Here is a 21,106-nt window from a genome sequence, read left to right on the forward strand (position 1 = left end):
TGAGAACAAAGTGACAGAGCCTGAGGCTGGTCCTGCATGTCCCCAGCTGCAGCCCAGCAGAGGGGCAAGGCGCCGACACACTGCAAATTGTCACACTCTGAACTGAAAGCCGAGGAAGCAAGCATAAAATTCTGCTGAAAGGCAGGCAGAAAGGAAAGCAGCATGACGCATGTGCAGCTGAGAGCTCTGCAAATTCTGGCATTTGTTACACAAAAGAAATCTGCAGATGAAACTTGACTGGCACAGTAAATACTGGTAAAGCCAAGGCTACTTCAGACAACCGCAGCTTCACCCCACCAGTGCCACTCTGCAGCCTGGGCAACAACCACAGCAGTCTTAGAACTATTAAGGCTGGAAAAGCTCTGTAGGATCCCCATGGCCAAACCTAACTCCCCCAATGCCCACTGCCCACATCCCTCAGTGCCACATCCCCACAGCTCTGGGACACCCCCAGGGATGGTGACCCCCCACTCCATGGGCAGCTGTGCCACTGCTTGACTGCTCTTTGGGAAAGAAATGTTTCTTGTCACCAAACCCGACCATCCTCTAGCACAACTTGAGGCCATCACCTCTGTCCTGTTAAAGAGGAAGGCTTCTCTTGTGTTGAATATGGGAAAAAACTTGGGGATTTCAGTATCCCTAGCTATGACCACATCCCCAGCCTCAGTGCAAATGAAGCAATGTTGGTACCCAGCAGTGACCCAGAGCACAGCTGCAAACGTTCCAAAGCAGGGCAAGTTGAGCTCTGACATGGATTTCTCTGCTGGAAGAGGCAGAGAGAGCTGCTGCATTCATGCAAGTGTGGGAAACGTGCAGGCAGTGCATGGGGAAGGAGCTGTCCTTATGACTTGCAATGTGGGAACCAAGTGGCATCAGATGCCATTCCTAGGTGATGGGATGAAAGCAAACCTGCTCGTTGTATGGCTCCACAGAGCGCTGCCAAAGCACTCGGGCTGATTCACAAAGGAAAAAGCCACTGGGAGCTATGAACACAGGATGGGCTGACAGATAATCATCCTTAGGTTGGGAGAATTAAATCTGAACTGCCAGAGATGGAAGATGGAAGAATGTACCAGAAGAGAAGCAATCCCCTTACTGCCAATGCTGCTGTGCACTCACTTGCTTCATTCATGCTACTCATTTTGCTTAGAAGTGTAGCTTTAAAATCAATGATTAACATCATTATTAATAGCCAAGGTTAATAATAGACACAGGAACAAGCAGTAACAGGGCAGGAAAGGGGAAGCACAGGGAGCTCCAGCACAGCACAGAACCAGCCTGGCCTGCACAGAGCTGTGCTCGCACTTTGCCTTCTTTCCCCAGCAGCACTGACATGAAAGAAACCCCAAAATTCAAAGCAGGATTCAGTCAAACAGCTTTTTTTCTTTCCCATAGACATGAATGCATAAATCAGCTCAGGGCATCCAGAACGATTTGGGTTTGTGGGAAATTCGACCCAGTTTTGCCTGAGCCCAAGAGAGCACTCAGCATACTGCCAGGGAGTCCCAAGGAGCCCAGCACAGGCACAGGGGAGGCAGTGAGCTGGGAGCAGGGGACTGATGCAGGGAAGATCTGGGTACCTTGGGATTTGGTGAACAAAACCCCACAGGTGCTGGCTTTACCCTGCTCCTCGCTCCCTCCTGTGTCAGGGAAGGCTCTATGGGGTCAGCAGCCCCAAGCTGCCTGCCAGTGTGTCCCATAATAGAATCATTAAGGTTGGAGAAGCTCTTTTGGATCCCCACACCCAACCACTCTCCCCACTTCCCCATGCCCACTGCCCACATCCCTCAGTGCCACATCCCTACAGCTCTGGGACACCCCCAGGGATGGTGACCCCCCACTCCATGGGCAGCTGTGCCACTGCCTGACTGCTCTTTGGAGAAGGAATGTTTCCTAATATCAACCTGACTCTCTCCTGGTACAACTTGAGGCCATTACCTCTTGTCCTATCCCATCCCAACCATTGGGGTGCTTGGATGCTTTGTGCTGCTGCTCCCTGCAGGAGCAGGCATACTGGTGCTGCTATGGGCCCTTTCCTCCAGCTGTCCCCAAAACCACAATGCATTCCCAGAACTGACACAGAAAAACCTCAAGCATCAATTCACCAAATCACAGAACCACAGGGGTTGGAAGGGACCTGCAGATCCTCCAGTGCAATTCTCTGCAGATGGATGGGATTTTCCTTTTAACCCACACTGTGAGGAGCAGAGCTAAGGAAGGCTTACCTACACCTGTACTTGGGGGAATATTGCTCAGGTGACAGCCTCTTGAGTTGCCTGTAACTCCTGGGTGTCAACACACAGCTGCACAGCATGTGAGCACAACCCATCACTTCCACAGGCAACTCCCTAAATATGAAAAGTGCCTTGATAAAAAGATGGAAAGCCTTTTGTAGTCTACAGAGCTCTTTGCTGTAATGGCTTATCTCAGGTTGGAACTGCTAAAGGCTGCATACATTACTTTCTTTTAAATTTTAATAAGCAGAGCAATGAGATCTGTATCAAGAAGAAAGGAACCTCCTCCGTGTCTGCTGCTCCATCTCCTCCCATTTCAGAGTGCCTTCACACACCTACCACGTGGGAGCTGGGCCCCCCCAGCCAAGAGAATCAAGCACGAAGCTGCAGCTTGCAATTTCCAGCCCAGTGCCCATCAAAGCCACCCTCCTGCTCTGGGGCTGAGAAACAGGCAACACTCCCTGTACCCATCCATGCCTCTGTGTGGCCGGGCTGAGAAACCCACATGCAATCTGCAACTGAGAGCTGCAGCACAGACAAAACATCCCCAGCACAGACAGGATTCTGCCCTACATTTAGCTAGGTTTCCCTGAACAGATGCAAATTTCTTCTCACAGGCACGAGTGTCAGGAACTGATGGACTTTTTCTGTGCAGAAACCCTTTTACGATGATGGGATCAGGGACTGCGATGCTTTCTGTTGCTGACTGCAACACCCTGGGCCTGTTCCCTCCCTGGGCAGGACAGGCCAGCAGGAGTCCCCACCCCCTCCCTTCACACAGTGTGGACGATCTGCCTTCACTCCATTTCTTGCTAGCAAACATCAAGCATCTGGGCGAGCTGCTGCTTCTGATTTCCTGCCTGCTGCAGGTCAGAGATGCGTCACCAAGAGCGTGTTTATTCTGCTAATTCAATTCAGATGGCTCCGCTTTTGTTTTCTCCGCTCCTCCTTTAAGGGAGAACTATAAAACCCTACTTCTGAAAACAGCAGCAGCAGAAACCCAGCCACGTGTGGCTGCGTCACACCTCGCAGTGCCAGGCGGTGGGACAGGGCCGGGCTGTGCTGGCACCCAGGGCTCCCCAGGGGGACAGAGCAGCCACGTGGGAGCAGCACCGCCAGGAGAGGATCGAGGCAGGCTGAAACGCTGTGCCGGGTCCTCCTCCTCGCCCAGGCTGCTCTGGAAGAACTAGTTCATCAGTTGTACTGAAATGCAACGTGTGAGAGTGCAGAACAGCTCATGTGGATGCTGAAGGCCCACGTACAGCTCATTAAAACACCTACACAAATGAGGATGCTCCAAGTAAAGCCCTTCCCAGCACGGTAAGTGTGCACACAGCTCAAACCAAGCTGCTGCCACCTCCGGCAGCTCTGAGGGGAGCTCCATGCAGGGGACAAGGACATGCACCCAACCCATGGCACGGAGCTCCACTGCACAGCATTCACAGCAAACAAAAGCTCCAGCAGCTCTCTGCCAGCACCCCAACCTTACTCCCTGCTGCCCAGCACCATCCCCCCTGCCACCCTGCCCAGCAGAGTGGACCTGCATGCAGTGGGACTCCACTGGGTTCCATTGGGGTTTTGGAGGTGTTTGCAATAGGACGCTGTTCTGATGGCAGACGGGGGCTCTGAAAGGGGGAGGCCCTGCTGTTTGCTGCACACTTGGGATTTCTCTTGCAGATGGGTCTGCTGGTTGTGGGGATCCTGAGCTTGCACTCTGTGCAGGATGCACAGGGCCTCCTGGGGCCCCCACAAGGACTGTGCTGCAGTCAGGGCACAAACACGCTGGGTGATACAGAGCAGGCGGCCACGGTGCCCAACATTTTCCCTTCTGTCATTCCAAACCAAGGCAACAAGGTTTTGAGCCACAAATGCGAAGAGAAGGAATGACCCTGAGCCTCCAGTTTTTGTCTTATCTGATGGAATCTGGGAAAGTCATCCATCCGGAGAGCTGCAGAGAACTTTGCTGCTTTGAAAAAGCCAGAAAAGCAATAGAGACAGCCTGCTTTGGATTCCCCCTCCTTCCCCAGCCACTGCACCAGCACAGAGCCAGCAGCAGTGCACAGAGCCTGACACAGGGATGCAGCTGCACAGCATTAATGGAAGTGTTCAGATGCAAACATGCAGCATAAGAAGCAGTGCCAAAGGGGAGTCCAATTTTTCAGTGCGCTCAAAGCCTATTTTTGGATTAAAAAAAAAAATATTAAGTTTCTGAATTGAATCCACATAAAAACTGAAATATCTGACTCAGAAGAAAGGGAATTTCTAATGGGCTGGGACATTGCTAAGTCTGTATGAATATTTATCCAAAAGGAAAGTCTGACTCTCATGTCAAAGTACTGCTCTTCTCACTCCCAAAAAGCAGCAACAAAATCCCCTAAGATTCGTCCCCATTTTTTATTCTTCTGCCCTCATTTTGGTGTTTGCCTCCCAAATCCCTGTGCCTCTTCTTGAAAAAAAAAATCTCAGTTGCCAAGGAAACACGGAGCAGGGAATTGGCAAGGTCTAACACTGCTAACGAGAGCTCCAGGAAGTCAAGAAAAGTTACAGATTGAAAACGGAGAGCCAGTCCTGCAAAGGGATGGGTGGAAAGGCTCCAGAAGGGCTGTGCTGCAGGGCACCTGGCTCTCCATGTGGGCACCTGACTCTGCAGCAGGGCACCTGGCACAAGGCACTCTGCACTTGGCAGAAGGCACCTTGCACAGGACACTCCACATCCAGGGGGGGATGGAGCACCTCCCCTATGAGGACAGGCTGAGGGAGCTGGGCTTGTTCAGCCTGGAGAAAAGAAGGCTGTGGGGTGACCTCATTGCAGCCTTTCAGTACCTAAAGGGAGCCTGCAGACAGAAGGGGAATCAACTTTTGGGAAGGGGAGATGACAGCAGGACAAGGGGAAATGGTTTGAAGTTGAGGGAGGGAAGATTGAGGTTGGATGTCAGGGGGAAGTTCTGTGCTATGAAAGTGGTGAGGTGCTGGAACAGCTGCCCAGAGAGGCTGTGATGCCCCGTCCATCCCTGGAGGTGTTCAAGGTCAGGTTGGATGGGGCCCTGGGCAGCCTGGGCTGCTATGAAATGGGGAGGTTGGTGGCCCTGCCTTTGGCAGGGGGTTGGAGATTCATCATCCTTGAGGTCCCTGTGATTCTGTGATTCTGCAGCGGGGCACCATGGCATGGCTACTTGCAAGGGAACCATTTGCTGCAACAACGCTGAGTCACTTGCAGCATGCAAGGATGCAGCCCTGCCCAGCACTCCAAGAGTGATTCTGTGCTCATCACCTGCTACCATAACTCTGTGTGCACACATCCCAAGGGCTGCAGTGACTGCAGCTGCAGGTAGGCAGAGAGCAGCGCTGTGACACTGCAGACAGGCAGCAACTTGAGAGAGCCACGTGCTAAAGACAGAACAAAACGTGTTTGTTCAAACCAAATGTCAGCATTTAATTTGGGATGCGTGTGTAGCACACAGTATTTATAAATTCATCAAAAAATTATTAAAAAATAACTCTTAAAAACACCCCGTGCTTTTACTTTTCCAATCATACATAGCCCCCATTCACAGAAAAGCCACCTCCTGCAGAACACAGGCCTTCGTGCAACGAGGCAACACACGGAAGTGCTGTCAGAGAATCTCACAGTGCTGGGCACCACTGGGGCCCCAGCCCAGGTCACCCCCCAGCCCAGCAGCCCCTGCCCACATCGAAGAGTGAGCCAACACTTCAGCAGCAGCTCTATTTAAAACATTAACCAAGGCACACAACAATTAAAGCTGGGTGTCTCAGGGATAACACTTTTTGCAATACTACGAGCAAACTAATACCTTGTTTCAAAGTAAAATGTGCTTTATTCCCTCCTAGCTAAGCCCACTACAGCAGGAAGCTACAATGCGATAAGCACACGGCGTGGAGGCTGAGGCTCCCCAGCACTCAGGGCTGCTCCCCACGCAGTGTGATTATGGGACTATAAGGTATGGGAGCATCACAGGGCCTCACACAAGGGGCAGCCCCATGAGGTGTCACCCTGGCACTTACAAGGTTTTCTGGCTCGAGGCCCCATCAGCAGAGCGCCAAGCGAAGCCGCTCCAGAGACAGCTGGAAGAAAAGCAGCTCTGGTGGTGTTTGAGCTGAAGCTGCTCAGGTAGGGAGACCATGCTGATGGCACGTGATGGCAGGAGGGTCATGGATGCAGAAGGAAGAGTTGGGAAGGGAGGTTTGGAAGAGGGAGGGAAAAGGAGGATGTGAGGAAGGGGATGTGGAAATGGAAAATAAAAAAAGGTAAGAGGGGGATGTGAAAAAAGAAAAAAGGTGTAAGGAAAAGAAGAGAAAAAAATGTAAGAGACATGTAATGCATAGCTGACATGCATTTCTGGCACAATGAACCGCTGACATGCCTCCCAAAGGCAGAGAGCAGCATCAGACCCCCTCCTGCAAACATAAGGCCATACCTCCTCTGCTGAAGTACATAAAGATCACAGTACACCAACAGCACTGAAATCACCTTTGCAGCATCAAATAAAAACAACTCAACTGATTCTGCTGCACTCCACAGCTCACATCCTTTTGCCAGCACTGCGTGCCTACCTCCTCCTCTCTGCTTTCTCCCTGATGCCTTTGATACCTTCCACATACCACATCCATCACTATTCAGCTATGGGTAGCAGTCCTGAACACAAAACACACAGCCCATGTTAGCAGTGACAAACCAAAGCTGAGCTTGGGCTGGAAGGCAGCAAAAATCTGCTCACTGCTTCCATCTCTGCAGGACTCCTTTGTGCTCACAGCACCATGGAACAAAGCTCTACAAAAGCCCACAGAGTCAGAACACGCATAAAGAAAGTCCCATCCAGCACTCTGAGCTGCGGCCCTAATGAACAGTGCTGCTATAAATGCTAGTTAGTCTGGTTTGTAGGAGTGAGGAATTGTAAGAACATGAAGTTCTGTAACACAGCTGACTGCCATTCACTCCAGGGAAGTGATCTTGCCTTATCTACAAACCGGAAGAAAAAAAAACCCACCAACAAATATTCAAAAAGGGAGACTTCAAAGTAAGGCCTGATGTGGTGCTTGAGTTACCAGAAGGTTTGAAGGATGGAAACGGCCTTTAACAAATAAACCTCATTCAGCACAGAATGGATTGGATATGCTTTTGGACGAGCCCTTACTGAATGAGGCACCAGGTCAGAGCTCCAGCCTGGCTGGGCCCATGGAAACGCTGACACACAGTTTGGAGAGCAGTAAGTGCTTCCTCTGGGCAAGGCACATCAGACCTGACGGAAACGTATTCTGCATCCTTAAACCACTCAGCAACTGGAAACAGAGGCAGCACTGCTCATCTGACTTCCTCAATCGCTGCCCTGCGCTGTGAGCTTAGCACTTCTTCCACCTCAAAACCATCACTGCAACGACAAGTTTCCTACATGTGCCAAGCCTGCACTGTGCAAAGAGGGAAGATGGAAGCCAGTGGAAGTGGAAAGCCCCACGGGCACGGGGTGCCTGCAGGCCTCCTGCACGGCTCGGTGCCTTACCGCAGCGTGGAGTGCCGGCCGGAGCGCGACGCACTGCTGCCAACTGGTGAGGGCAGATTGCTGCCCCTGTGCAGGTCCTCGATCGAGCGGCTCCAAGGCTTGGACTTGTCCATCGAGTTTTCCACGTTGTTCTCCAAGCTTTCAAAGTCAAACCTGAAGGAAATAGAAATGTTGGAGCTGGGTTAGACGGCAAAGATGCACATAGCGTTTTCCTTCCTGTTAAACATCTGCAGATTTTGTAGCTCCCTAAAGACTCTGAAAAGAAAGGAAGAAAGCGATGCAGACTAATTTCCCTTCAGCTGCAGTTCAGAGCAAGCTTCAAATCCACACTGCAGCAAATTCGGCCCCTGCCAAAAGAGGGAAGCTAACCACAGCTCAGAAGGATCAAACAGCCATGCGTTATTGTACTTCAGTGTAAAATAAACTGTGCAGATGAACAGCTTTGCCTTGAAGGAAAGAAGAAGAACGCTCCAAGTCGTCTCCATTTTATTCTAATAAATGAGTATGCTGTAAAAGTACAGTTTCCTCCCCTACAGAGCGCTCACACCGGCCCATCAGCCCCCACCAGCCTCAAGCCTGTGTGATGTATTACCATCATCACTGAAGATTCTCCTTGATTTCTGACTCTGTGCCCACCATACTGCTATTGCAAGGAAAAACTGCTTGTTCCCCTTGCAGCTCTTGAGGTTATTACTCATGTTTACCACGTTAGAGAGGGAAAAAACCCAGCAGGATAACATGCACGCATTCGTATAATTTTAGGAACAAAGTCTTTATACAAACCCATCTTTTTGCTGTGCAGTATTTTCCAGTGTTAGGGACGTTTTGAAACATATAATTTTCCTTCATTAATTTTACTGCAGCTCCACCAAGAATCTCATTTCTGTCTGATGGTACATGTACATCTGATGGCATCGTTTTAAAAAGAAACCATCAGCTCTGCTCAAGTTCCCAACTACAATGGCATCTTTAACTCACCATTTATTTTCATACATTTTTTAATAAAAAATTGCTATTGCTCCAATATATTGAAAGGAAAATGTGCAGACACACAAAACCAGATCCTCATCTGAGCATGTATTTCAAACTGTGATCTAACGACTAACAAAAACGGATTTTCTCCTGATTTGTTTTAGCAGAGTGTATTTAATGATCTATTATTACCTAAATGACCAACGCTGAGCTGGCCGGGTGTCAGAATGGCAAAGTGGGGAGTGGTCAGGGTGGGGATGTGGCTTGGAGCACAGCAGGCAGTGCCTGAATTGGTTTTCCACTGTAACTTAAGTCTGAGGAGGCTCCAAAGCTAAAATCCATGTCAGTATGGCCTTAAATATAATCACACAACCATGGAATGGCTTGTGGTGGAAGGGATCTTAAAGATCACAGAACCATGGGAGAGCTTAGTTTGGAAGGGACCTTAATGCTCCAGCAGAGGCAAGCCTTACTCACGTGACTGCATACTGTGCAAACGACAAGTACTCCACCAGTACATCCAGGCCTTTGTTTTCTTCATTCAAGAACTCCCTGACCCACCTGTTAGAAAAATCAGGAGACATTAAAGCATTTCACTGGGATTGTGCAACTACTGGAGTTCTTTTCAGAGAAAGTGGAGCCACATCCATCGCAGGAAAGACACCCAGGAAGGAGCAGTGCCAGCCAGGGTCAGATCTTAACACTGATCCAGCCTTTTCTATTTAAAAAGTTGTGATCTATGGCTGTAAATTTTAGTCTGCCAACTCTACGCACTAATCTGAAATTCAGAAAAAAATGATTATTTTCCAAAGCTTTCAGAAATTTAAACATGTCAAGGTAGGTTTAAATCCCACTCCCAGGCTGTGCAGGAGCTGTGAGCCCCAGCAGCAGGCAGGGAGCTGGGGGGGGACCACAGTGCAGTCAGGTTGGCTCCTCCAGCCCAGCACAGTGTGGGTTTGTTACCTCCAGCCTTCAGGCTTTCAATCTTTTGCAGTTTACATGCTAAAATAAACAGCTTTCCATCTCTGTAACACATCTTTTGAAACACATCCTCCAGCCAGATGAGCAAGATAAATAAACGTTGCCCTCGCCCGTCCCCTTCATTGAGCTGGTGCACTGCATGGGCTCCTCCTGCATGCCCATAAGCCATCACAAAGCTCCACAGTGTCTCATTTGGGATCTGCACATCTCTGGTGGGAAACACTTTGTGCTGGAAAAGGAGGGAAGCAATGCAGAAGGCAGCCCAGGGGTGCCACAAGTGCCTTAATTCCTGGCAATGTGGGCAGCATCCTGTAAAATGGGTGTAAGTTGGCTGGGCACACACTGGGATCACAGCACAAAAATCAAAGAAACCATACAGCCAACACACTGAGGCTTCTGGTGCTGAGACCCTGAGCAGACAGATGGAACCAGCCAGCAGAATGGCTCCACCTCTTCAGTGGAGTCTGAAGTCCCTGTGATTCTTTTACTTTTGCTATGTGAGAAGAATTTTCTGCTTTTTGAAAGCCAAATACTGGCAACATCACTTACGGCCAGGCTTCACAAACCATATTGTGTTAAAGCTATAAACCAGCATGTTTTAATATACATATTTTTATAGCTGCAATGCTATTTGAGAGCCAATTATTCAGACTCCTGCTCTGAGTTACCAAAGATGAGCAGAAGTTGGTTGCAAACTTTTCATGGCCTAATGGAGATGCGCATTAACCCCAGCACAAAAGGATCAGGGCTGCCCAGCCACCCCTACCCAGGGCCCTTCAGGCTCCAACAAGGGAGCTGTCACTGCTTAGCAGCAAAGAGACATCCTCTGAAAGATATCTACAAGCAGATGTAAATGCAACGAATGCAGAGGGCATCAGAAATTCTTACCCAATGTGGTTTGTTCGCAAAGAGATTTCCAGTTCTCGGAGTACTTGGGTGGACTCTTGGACTCGTCTCCTGAATTTCTGTAACGGAGTGAGGAGGCAAAAATAGCTCTTAGGACTCCCACGATGCTATGAAAAATATCAGCATCTCATATGGCACAGATTGAACAAATACAACATTGGGGTAAGCTGAGAACCCTCTAAATCCTCAGGAATGCTACAACAATAGCCAGGCAATCAACAAAAACAAATTCAGAAAAATAACTCCTGGTCCCATGCACGTTTCTGAGTTTCCAGGATTAAGAAAATGAAAAGCCTGTAGATAAATACACATTTCTTTACAGTACAAGCTTTGTTTCAGTATCAAACTGTCCACTGAGAGCTACAGTGTGTGGACTTCACCCTCAGCCCCGTGCTTTAATCTTGCTTCTGCAACTCTATACCCACGCCAAAAAAATGCTGCAATTTCTGTGTAATTACCAAACTCGTAGGTGCGAGTTGATAATGAAACACATATGTGCTCCCATCTGCACAGTGTAATAATTTGTGCTCCCAAAATAGCATCTGCAAAATCAGAAGCTGGAAAGAGGCCTTCAAATGGCAGCAGTGAAATGCTGGGCAGCAACACAGCACAAAGATGCTTGGTGTCACCTCCACGTGGGAGCAGCAATGCAGCAGGAGTCCCAGGTTCAGAGCAGGCACTGAGGAGGCAGAGATCCTCTAAACACATACATTAAATGCCCCATCCCAAGCCAGGAGAGCTCCTGAATCCCCACAGAGCCTGCAGCAGGGTTGCCCCAGAGCACAGCAGTCCTGCTCTTCTCCCAGCTGGGGAATACCTGTGGTTTTCTTCCTGCTTTGTGCTCCCTGTGCTTGGAAGTGTACCAAAGCAGCCCCTAGGATGAGAGGGCCTTACTCTGACTTATCCTATCTACACCATGCATATGTCTCATATATAGTGGACATATATTATCCCAGAATAGTAGAAGTGAGTAAGAATAGAAGCAGATGGATAATGAGCATCACCCTGGAACTGCAGCATTTGCAAACCAACTTGGTCACCATTAGAGCACACACACGTGTGATGTGCTGGGAAAGGCTGGTAGGGTTATGAGCTCCTAGGACACAGCGATGCTCCAAGCACTGTGCCCTGAATGGTTTTCAGGAGTGGATGGATTGAGGTGGGAATGGTGAAAGCCCAGGACTCGCCTCACCTTGATGGCCTACAGAAGGTTACCAGCAGCCCTTTTCATGAGGGCTGTGGCACAGCCCAGTTAGCACCAGTAGCTTACTGGGCTCAGAAAACCATGGCCGGCCCAAAATGAGTCTCACTGTGAGGTCCTGGTGGACACAGGGCTCTGTTCACTTTCACTTTGAAATAGATGGTTGCAATCAGACCTAAGGTTTCTCTGCAGGACAGAGAACTAGCTCAGAGAACAAAAACCCAGTGCCTCCTCTCAGAGAGAGCTGATATAGATACAATATAACCACAGGCAGTAAAATCTTACATCTCTAGAAGTAAAGGGTAAAACAGTGATGTAGCAGGGGGTAGAGACAGGAGCCAGGGTAGAAGGGCACAGTAGAAATAGGCAGCCCGATCCCATGGGGTTTTTTGGCAGCCACGACAGCACTAAGTGCCTTGGTGCCTTACTGGCTCTAGAAACCTCCAAAATGGAATTTCTTTTAAAATGTCTGATCTCCACATTTCAAGTTTTCTGTGTCCAACCTCAGCTCAGGCAGAAAGTCATTGCTTTCTTGGGAAGTCATCAGGGTCCCAATGACAGCCCCAAGTACACAGATGACAGCAGTGCTGAGAGACTTTCTCTTGGCCATGCTGGGAGTTACAGAATCACAGAATGGCTTTCCTGGGTTGCAAAGGAGCACAGTGCTCACCCAGTTCCAACCCCTGCTGTGTGCAGGTCACCAACCAGCAGCCCAGGCTGCCCAGAGCCACATCCAGCCTGGCCTTGAATGCCTGCAGGGATGGGGCATCCACAGCCTCCTTGGGCAGCCTGTGCCAGTGCCTCACCACCCTCTGGGGGAAAAACTCTCCTAAAAGCGAGTGCTGGCCCAGCCCCAATGACAGCAGTAATGGGGTATCATTGTCCCCACAGCATCTGCCCAGAGGTTCTCTTGGAAATCTTTCCCACTCGAGGCCCAGGCTGAAGGAAGGCTGCTGTTGGTACAGAATAATGCAACAAAAGGGAGGAACTCAATGCAGTTATTTTTAGGCTCCTTCAGTTTTGTCATTTGTCATGAGACTCTTAGAGCAGCATTAGGATAAGAAAGGCTTCAATGTGCTTCACCACACAGCAAAGCCAAACACTGAACGAATTTCAAAAACCCTGCAGGAGAAAAACACAAAGACCCCTGTTCAGATTAAAAAACAAAACAAAACAAAGCCAAACCCACATAACCAGCTACGGCACCATTCAAGGTTTCCTCCTAAATGGCTTCCAGCTCCTTGTGGCAGCCTCCGACAAGAGAAGCGCTGTCGGAAGGCATTAATGCAGCCCCCGGGACAGCAGCGAGGAGGTGTGGGCAGCAGGGCAGGGTGCCCACCTCCTGTGCCTGCAGAGCAGGGTGCACTGCTGCCCTTCCAGCAGGCCCTGGCCCCAGCAGAGTGCCAGGATGCACATCTTACCCCAGGGCACTCAGCTGGGTTAATTGCACTGCAACACAAAGCAGCAATTGTCGGGGCAGCACAGAGAGCCAGCCGATGGCAGGAACTGCTTGCCCTGCTGCCTTTTCTTTAGGCTGTTGTAACAATCAGCACAGGATATGAGCTGATGTCCACTGTGAGAGAATACCAGAGGTTCAGTGATGGTCCTCTAAACGGGGATGTGAATTTATGCTGTTCTGAAATCCTAGAGGCTATTAGTAAGCCTTCAGGAGAGGTGCAGAAGCGTCAGAAGCAGCCAGCTCTGGACATGTACTACAGGGAGATACAGACAGGGCTCTCTGATGGCTCTGCCAGCAGCAGGTGACCGCTGTGTGCAGTCACTTCATGTGCATGCCCAGAGAACAAGACACAGAGCTGCAACATCTCGTCCACGGGGTGAGAGAGGTGCCACAGACATGGGATTTATCTGCCACCAGTACTGCCCACGTGGGAAGCCAGACCTGGAGCACAGCTCAGCGACAATTTGTCAGACTGTTTATTGGAGCTAAAGATATTAAAACAATTTGTTTTATGTGTCAGACGGCCCTCTTCTTTGCAACATCTGTTCTGCTTTCTAAGCCACAAAAGCCACAGTGTCTTTCCAACCTTCCTCTGCATTTTGTTACATCTCCAGGACTTTTCTGAGAGCTCCATGGGGCCTTGCACACAAAGGCAGGAAGGAATCAGGACCCCAGGAGCTCCTCTTGCATGAACAAAGGACAGCCAGGAGGAAACAGGATGCTCCTCACCTTCCTGGTGACAGCCGGGTCCAGATAGCCCTTCAGCTTCTGGATGTACGTGTGTGGGGGATTCTTCACTTGGAACCTTTCCTGAAAAGGATGTAAGAATAAACATCAACCATCTTACAACATTTTCTGTATTTACTTATGATATGTATGAAGTGCATGCATACACGTACATATTTAAGCAGAACACACACTATAAATATATACGTGCATACCCTGTATTCATCTATAATCTCCACATGTACCATATGCATGCAAATAAACCATCTTTACATGTATCTTGATTTTCTGAAATTTGATATTTATATTGGATGCATAAAAATACGGCTTACATATTCAATTACAGTTTTGAATTCCAGTTACAGACACAAACAAACACACCTGGGACTGCAGAGCCTCTGTTCAGCAGGAGCATGGAGGGCAAGAGAAGTGCTGCAGGAGCAAATACTTGCCCGAGCTGGATTGAAAGGCACCACCAAACAGAGCCCAGCCCCATCACCTGCCCTTCAGCTGTGGGTCAGAGCTGCTCAGACCCCTCAGCCTTCTCTCCTTTGGGTGCACAGCTCCGGGGCTCTCAGCCTGTCCCCATCAGGAGGTGCTCCAGGCCCCAGCAGCTCTGCAGCCCTCCATGGGGCTGCCCCAGCAGTTCCAATCTGCCCTGAACTGGGGAGCCTAGCACAGAGTACAGTGCTCCAGCTGTGCCCCTCAGGGCAGAGCAGAGGGGAGGAGCACCTCCTGCCCTGCTGGCCATGCTCTGTGCAACACACCTCAGGGTATCATGGGCCTCTCTTGGCCACCAGGGCACACCACTGGCTCACCATCGCCCTGCTGTCCACTAGGACACCCAGGTCCTTCTCTGCAGAGCTCCTTTCCAGCAGCTCAGCCTGGTACCCATACTGATGTTTGTGGTTACTCATCCAGCTTGTTCTCAGCCCACCTCGCTGCCCATTCACCAACCCTATGCTTGCCTACAAGGATGTTATGGGAGATGGCATCAAAGCTTTGACTTCAGCAGGGCACACACCTCCCACTGCTCTCCCCTCACCTCCCCAGCTCTATGGAGCTGCAGTGAAACAGGAGCTAGTCTGCAAGAAGCATGCTGTGTCCATGCCTGGTAAGAGCATTACCAAAAGTTCTGATACTATTTGCATCTTGGAAGAATTTTAAACTATTCTGTCCTTTCTCTTGAGGAAAGGCCTCATAACAATTTCCTCCTGGCGCTACAGCTTTGCATTCTGTAACTGATACTTGAAACCCTCACATATGAGGTCAGGATGCAATTCTGCCTGCATTATCTGGACGTTATTTCCTACCAAGGAGCATGCTGCTGCCAGTACCAGAACACACTGTCTGAACACCAAACTTGTTCCTGTTATTATCTTGCTACTTGCTGTAAAAAAAGCCATTTATCATGGTCAGAGAGGAAAAATGGACTCACAAATCTATCCTGGGGTCCAGCAGCCCCAAGCTATGGCTCCTTAAAATACAAAGCAGACATTTCTGCCCTGCATTATTAGCAGGATTGCTTCCCATGCACCCTCACAGATGGAACTTGGCACTGCCTTTTTATCTCAAAAACAGCTCAGGAACCACAGAGCTGTGCACCAATGGTCAGTCCCTTCACTCCCTCTAAACCTCAGGGAAATGAACACAATATGTGGTGATGGAGGTGAAGAGGGAACATTTGGATCACCCAGCCCATAAAAGCAGAGAACAAGCCATCATGTAGCAAGCAGCCACACACAGGACTGGTTTCAAGAAGCCCAATCTAACTGCTGAGAGAGGAGGCAATCATTGCTACGAGCTCATTACCTGGCTGCTGCATTGCCAGGGGGCCAAGGAAGCTCGTATGTTCACAGAACCTCTCTCTTCCTTAGACCCTTCTATCTGTGTGCCTCAGTGTGACCGCTGAGGAAATGTCACAACTGTAGTTAAATTGCTGTTAATTGGAAGTGCTGTCAGGGTGCTGGGAGAGCCAGGTGCAAGAGGCAGCGTAGCATCACGGGGAGGGCTGCAGATGGGTGTAAGGCTTCAGCACAGCTCCTGCCCTGCACAGAGAGCACCTGCTGCAACCCTGATCCTTATGAAGAGAGACAACAGAGGCAGGAACCCAAGTATGTTGTCGGGACTTCAGAATACAGAACATTTAAGCACAGAAAGTAAAACATCTAAAAGTATAACATGTCAGTATTCAAAGGTCTTTGACTGCTAGCTCGGTGTAAGTGCTTTTTATGGAACAGTTGGGACAGTTTCACATTTAGACATCCAGCTTCCCCAGGACAGAGCCCACCATGGCTTTGCAGTAGGCAAAGCGCACAGAAGTGATTTAGAAGTAGTTCCATCCATCAACTTATTTCAGAACTCCTTTACTCTGGCAGACAGACAACAGAAGCAATTTGCTCTGAATGAGGACACGTCCTAAGGAGTCACCAGAGCTTCAGGACCACCACTGGAGCTTTGTGTCAGCTCTGGAGATATCCCAGCACTCAGCACTGATGTCCTCCTCTGCAACTGAACCATGAGGGTAGCAGTGTGCTTGCTGTTCCCAAGCACTGCCCTGGGGCTGCAGGAGGGCCGGGCCATCCCTGGAGGCAGCAGTGGGGGGGGGGGGGTGGGCAGCAAAGGGACAGCTGTGGGATTGATCCTCCTTTTGGGGAGCTCCTAGTGCCACCATGGCTTTGCTGTGTTATAAGTAATCCTCTAGAGAAGCTGTTTTACTCTTTCAGAGTCATTTCTTTCATTCAGGAATGCTTCATTCAGGAGTGCTAAGTGGCACAAGCTTTCCCAGCCCTGGGGTCAATAACTGAAGTCTTCAGCACAAACCACTTGAAGAGACTCAGCAAGCAAGCCCAGCAGCCCGTGACGCAGATAGCACACACTTTTGTGTGTTTGTTTTCTTGAAACCAGCCATAATTATGTACTTGTGTAATGATCTCTACAGCAAGGTCATTAAATAAATGCTGCTCATTATCACATAGCAGAATTACTTGGGCCGAAGGACTGAAGCCTGCAGCCATCACCAAGTCCCACGCATGGAAATGCTGGTCCCTTTCCTCTGCTTCCTCAGCTCTTCCTTCCCTGAGGAGGCAAACCCACTGCTATCCTCCCCTAACCCTTAAGAACCAGAAATAACAAGCTAAAGCTATTGCTTTTACCCATCCTCTCCTCCTCTGGCAACCCACAACTGCTCATCGGCCAAATCTGTTTTCAAAATAAAAACGTCTCAGGCTGTGAGTCTCACACTGTGTGAGGCTGGGGGTCTCCCTCACAGACACACAGTGCTTCCAACTCGATCTCACCTCCCCAGATTTCACCATGCAGGAGGCAGGTGGCTGCATGGAGCAGAGCGGGGCAGACACAACACTGTTGTGAATCCCAACCAAAAGCTGTTTTATCTGCTCTGTGCAGACTCGAGGCACTGCTGCTATCTGCAGCCTCGACATCAGAAAGGCATGGACCAGCAGTAACTGCCCTGTCTTTGTCCAACCACGTGGTATGGAAATTCATTTTGCAGAAATAATGGGCCCTTTCTTACTTACAACCTGCTGGGGAACCTCAGCCCAAAGGCTGAAATGGAAGAGCACTGCCCAACGCTGCAGTGAGCCGCTCTGTGCCTCCCTGAGAGGAATGAATGATGGAGAATGAGTCAGGGAGAAGCTCGGGCTGGGCACACAGCACTGCTCCCACTGCCCTGCATCAGCATCTTCTCCTGGTGGATACAGCAAGTGAGGCCAAGGGTTTCACTTCAGCAATGAGGAGGAACTGCTGGATTCCTGCATTTCCTCTTCCATGCAGTCCTACGAAGAACTCGATACATCCCTTGTTCACCTCAATCTGGGAAATGTATTTATTACGAAACCAGGAAATTGTGGCTTTTCCAGAGATATTCTGCTTCCAAAAACATTCAGGATGTTTTCTGTGTTAATGACATCTGTTATTATTGTTACCCTTGCTGGCTCATTCTGCTCTCAGGGCTCACACAGGCCAGGTAAGCATTCAGTGGGTCTGACTCGGCACTGCTGGGGAAGCTGTGTGCCATTTGCCCTTTGGAAGGGTGTAAAAGCACATGTGGCCTAGGCTGGGCAGCACGAGCTGCTGTGAACCTCTCTGTCATCATGCAGCTTCTGGCAGGATGGAGGGCTCAGCAATAAACATTTCTCTCCTCCTAAGAACATGATCTAACAACTACAGCCAAAGCTCCTTTCAGCTCAGTGTCAATGAAGACAGTCTCAGGGTCCCTCTGTGGTTTAGATGTTCTTCCATGGGCTATTTGGAGCACTGTTTGTTTCTGATGGTAAAACCTCAACACAGCTCATTTCTGGGCTCAGGCTCACGCACAGCCTGGCCTTCAGCCCGGCTCCCTCAGGCACCACCAGCATTGCTCCTTGGACACTGCAAGCCCAGGAGAAGCTTCCACCATCCCCGTGACCCCACACCGGCCACCAGTTTGCCAAACTGTCCCTTCCTTCCTCTGGAGTCCCAGCACTGTTGGGAAAGGGCTCCAGCAGCAGCTCAGGGCTGAAGTTCGTGTGCCACCACACTGCTTCCATCTTGGTGCTCTTCATTAGTTGCTCTCCATGCACCTCCAAGGTACAGGACACGATCTCCACCCCTGCCACAGCTTGCCATTAGAGGGCAATGAAGAACCTCCTAAGATGCTCACAACCTCTCAGCATTCATGTCCCCCCAACACTTCAGCGCACACAGCTGGACCGAAATGCCAGCAGTGCCACTAAACACTCCATGAGAGTGGCTTGGCTCATCAAGCAGGGCACATTATCTCCTCTCCCTGCCTGGAAGTCAGCTGCTCACATCACATCCTCCAGACCTGGTTTCATTCTTCTCCTCCTCCTTAGATGTATTCCTTGTTCACCGACCCAGAGAGGCAGGGAGCAAGCTTATAGGGAAGCTGCAGCAAAGCGTGGATGACTTACAAGGACAAAGGAGAGGGAGCACCATCCTGGCTGATTCCCCACAACCAGCACTGCAGCCCCTGCAATGGCTCACCAGAAAGCACATCCACCTCGTCAGAGCAGATACAAAATTTATTATTATAGAAAACAGCAATCAAAGTTTGCTTCCTCTCTAACAGCTTACGTTCCATACAGAATCTATTTCTAGAAGTGTTTGCAGCCACGTACCATAATTACGCGGACAGATATAAATATTTCACACACCATATGCTGTGCTATGGTGCTGTTACAGACACCTGCTCCATGCTGCTCCAATCCTCAGTGGCTGGCGAGCACCCAGCAGGGACGTGGGGCAGCTGCAGCAGATTGCAGCCCTAAGCACATCCTCTGGGACAGTGGGACCCTGGGAAGGGTGGATTTGGTAATTGGATTTCATTGGAGGCTCTGCCACTGTAATGGGTGTGAAGGAAGTGTCCCACAATCCTATTCATAGGACGCTCCTAACCTCACAGCATGACTGTGCCTTCTGCTGAACCATCATCCTGATACCTGTACTGCCATCTCAAGGAAGCATCCTACTCTTTCAGCCCTGGATCAATCACTTTCATTAGCAATCACTTTGAAGTTTATGGCAGATTTTGCTGCTGGCTCACAGATGCACACCCCACCTTCCACACGCTTCACTTTCTCTAAAGAATGCTGTTTTTGCCCATTTGTTACAGCAGACCAACCTGTTAATTGCTACACACTGCTGCCAAGCCTGCCCCGCACACAGCTGTGCATGAGGGATGCCTCAGCATATGGTGCTGCTTAATCCCAGGCTGCTGCTCAGGCTCTGGAGGTGAAGGGGAGTTCAGACTGCATCACCATTTGTCTTTCACCGAAGGTGACAGCTATGGCCATATGGGGCAATGGCTCAGGACAGGGAAAGCCAAGCGCCCAGCTGCATCAAAATCACTCACTGACATCACACAGCTTACTTACAAGGTGAGAACCCATCCACTGCACACAGATTCCATGAGTTTGTTACCAGTAATGAGCACGAGGCCAAAGAAAGGAGTGTCAGAAACCACCCAAACGCTCATCTCCTGCAAGGTGCCCTTTTAGGGTCCTGCACTGACAAACCCCATGCGTGCTACTAATGAGGTGTGTGCCATCAGCCCCCCAGCCACCTCACCTGGTCGCAGATGAGCTCCCACTTCTTCTCATTGTCGTACTGCCGCAGCAGCCGGGCTTTGTCGGGAGGCAAGTTCATCGCGTTCTGCAGGGAGAGAGAAAGGAGCATCAGGTAGTGGGCTCGGGTTTGGGAGGCAGCAGATGTGGGTGAACTGATGTAGCAGAGCTGCACTCACCCTCATTGTTTTATGTGAATTCCTGTTGACAGCATTACTCAAAAACATTCCCTCTCAGCATTGACTTTGGCCCCAGAAGTGCCAGCAATGCCCCTCGTGCTGCAGGATGCACTGGGATGCAGCAGGAGCCTTCCAGCCCTGAGCACACTGATACAGCAAGCACCTGGTGCCGGGCACTGCAGAAGGCTGCTTTTCTCCAGACGAGGTCCTTAAAATCCATTTCATTCTATTTTAACAGCAAGATGCTGTTCAGGTTTCCAATTGTCACCACACGCAGCCCTATTTGTCTTACAGTGTAGCTGCAGTTGGAAGCACAGCTGCCTACCACGACACAGTGCAGGACAGCCCAGCTGGGTGCCTACCACCCAGCACACTTTGGAGTGGCAGCACTCCAAAGCTATTTGCACAGCACAAACGGAGCTCTGCAAGCACCACATCTCGAGAGCCTCCTATCAGCAGGATGCAGCACAGGAAGGCCACATGCCAGAGCACGAAGCATCTCTCCTGCTGTAGCTCACATATCTCACTCTGAGACACAGGCACCTGCTCACCCACCCCGGGCCCTGCTGCCTTCCCACCAGACCTCACTACTTCCACCAGTGGATGAGTGTCACCCGCTCCCAGAGCCTTTCCACCACTCTGCTGCTGCTCTTCCTGAAGCTTGTTTTCTATCAGATAACAAATACTCTTCTTTTTGCTCATCTGTGCTGTCATGTCGATAGTATTTACAGGCTGTGATGCTATCTGCTGTTGATTCCCCTCTCAGTCTCTCACCATACACCTTATCAGTTCTGCTTATCATTTTAATGCACTCCTTGGTATTTTTCCTGGGGCTCTGTCAAGTGC

General features: G+C 50.0%; 1 protein-coding gene and 1 long non-coding RNA gene across 8 annotated transcripts in view; both read right to left on the reverse strand.

Annotated features, from left to right (window-relative positions):
• LOC128076884 (uncharacterized) overlaps nucleotides 1-21,106 on the reverse strand; it is a 182,699-nt gene that overhangs the window by 67,130 nt on the left and 94,463 nt on the right. The window lies entirely within an intron of this gene.
• FMNL2 (formin like 2) overlaps nucleotides 1-21,106 on the reverse strand; it is a 108,044-nt gene that overhangs the window by 37,133 nt on the left and 49,805 nt on the right. For all 7 annotated transcript variants that reach the window (XM_052675202.1, XM_052675206.1, XM_052675203.1 and 4 more), the window contains exons 2-6: nucleotides 20,086-20,169; nucleotides 13,999-14,079; nucleotides 10,592-10,668; nucleotides 9,200-9,283; nucleotides 7,751-7,903 (exon numbers count right to left, since the gene is read on the reverse strand). In XM_052675202.1, the coding sequence (XP_052531162.1) occupies nucleotides 7,751-7,903; nucleotides 9,200-9,283; nucleotides 10,592-10,668; nucleotides 13,999-14,079; nucleotides 20,086-20,169 (479 nt within the window). The remainder of the gene's footprint in view (nucleotides 1-7,750; nucleotides 7,904-9,199; nucleotides 9,284-10,591; nucleotides 10,669-13,998; nucleotides 14,080-20,085; nucleotides 20,170-21,106) is intronic.

The sequence above is a fragment of the Tympanuchus pallidicinctus genome, unplaced genomic scaffold (assembly GCF_026119805.1).
Source record: "Tympanuchus pallidicinctus isolate F22 unplaced genomic scaffold, pur_lepc_1.0 scaffold15, whole genome shotgun sequence".
Classification (NCBI taxonomy): Eukaryota; Metazoa; Chordata; class Aves; order Galliformes; family Phasianidae; genus Tympanuchus; species Tympanuchus pallidicinctus.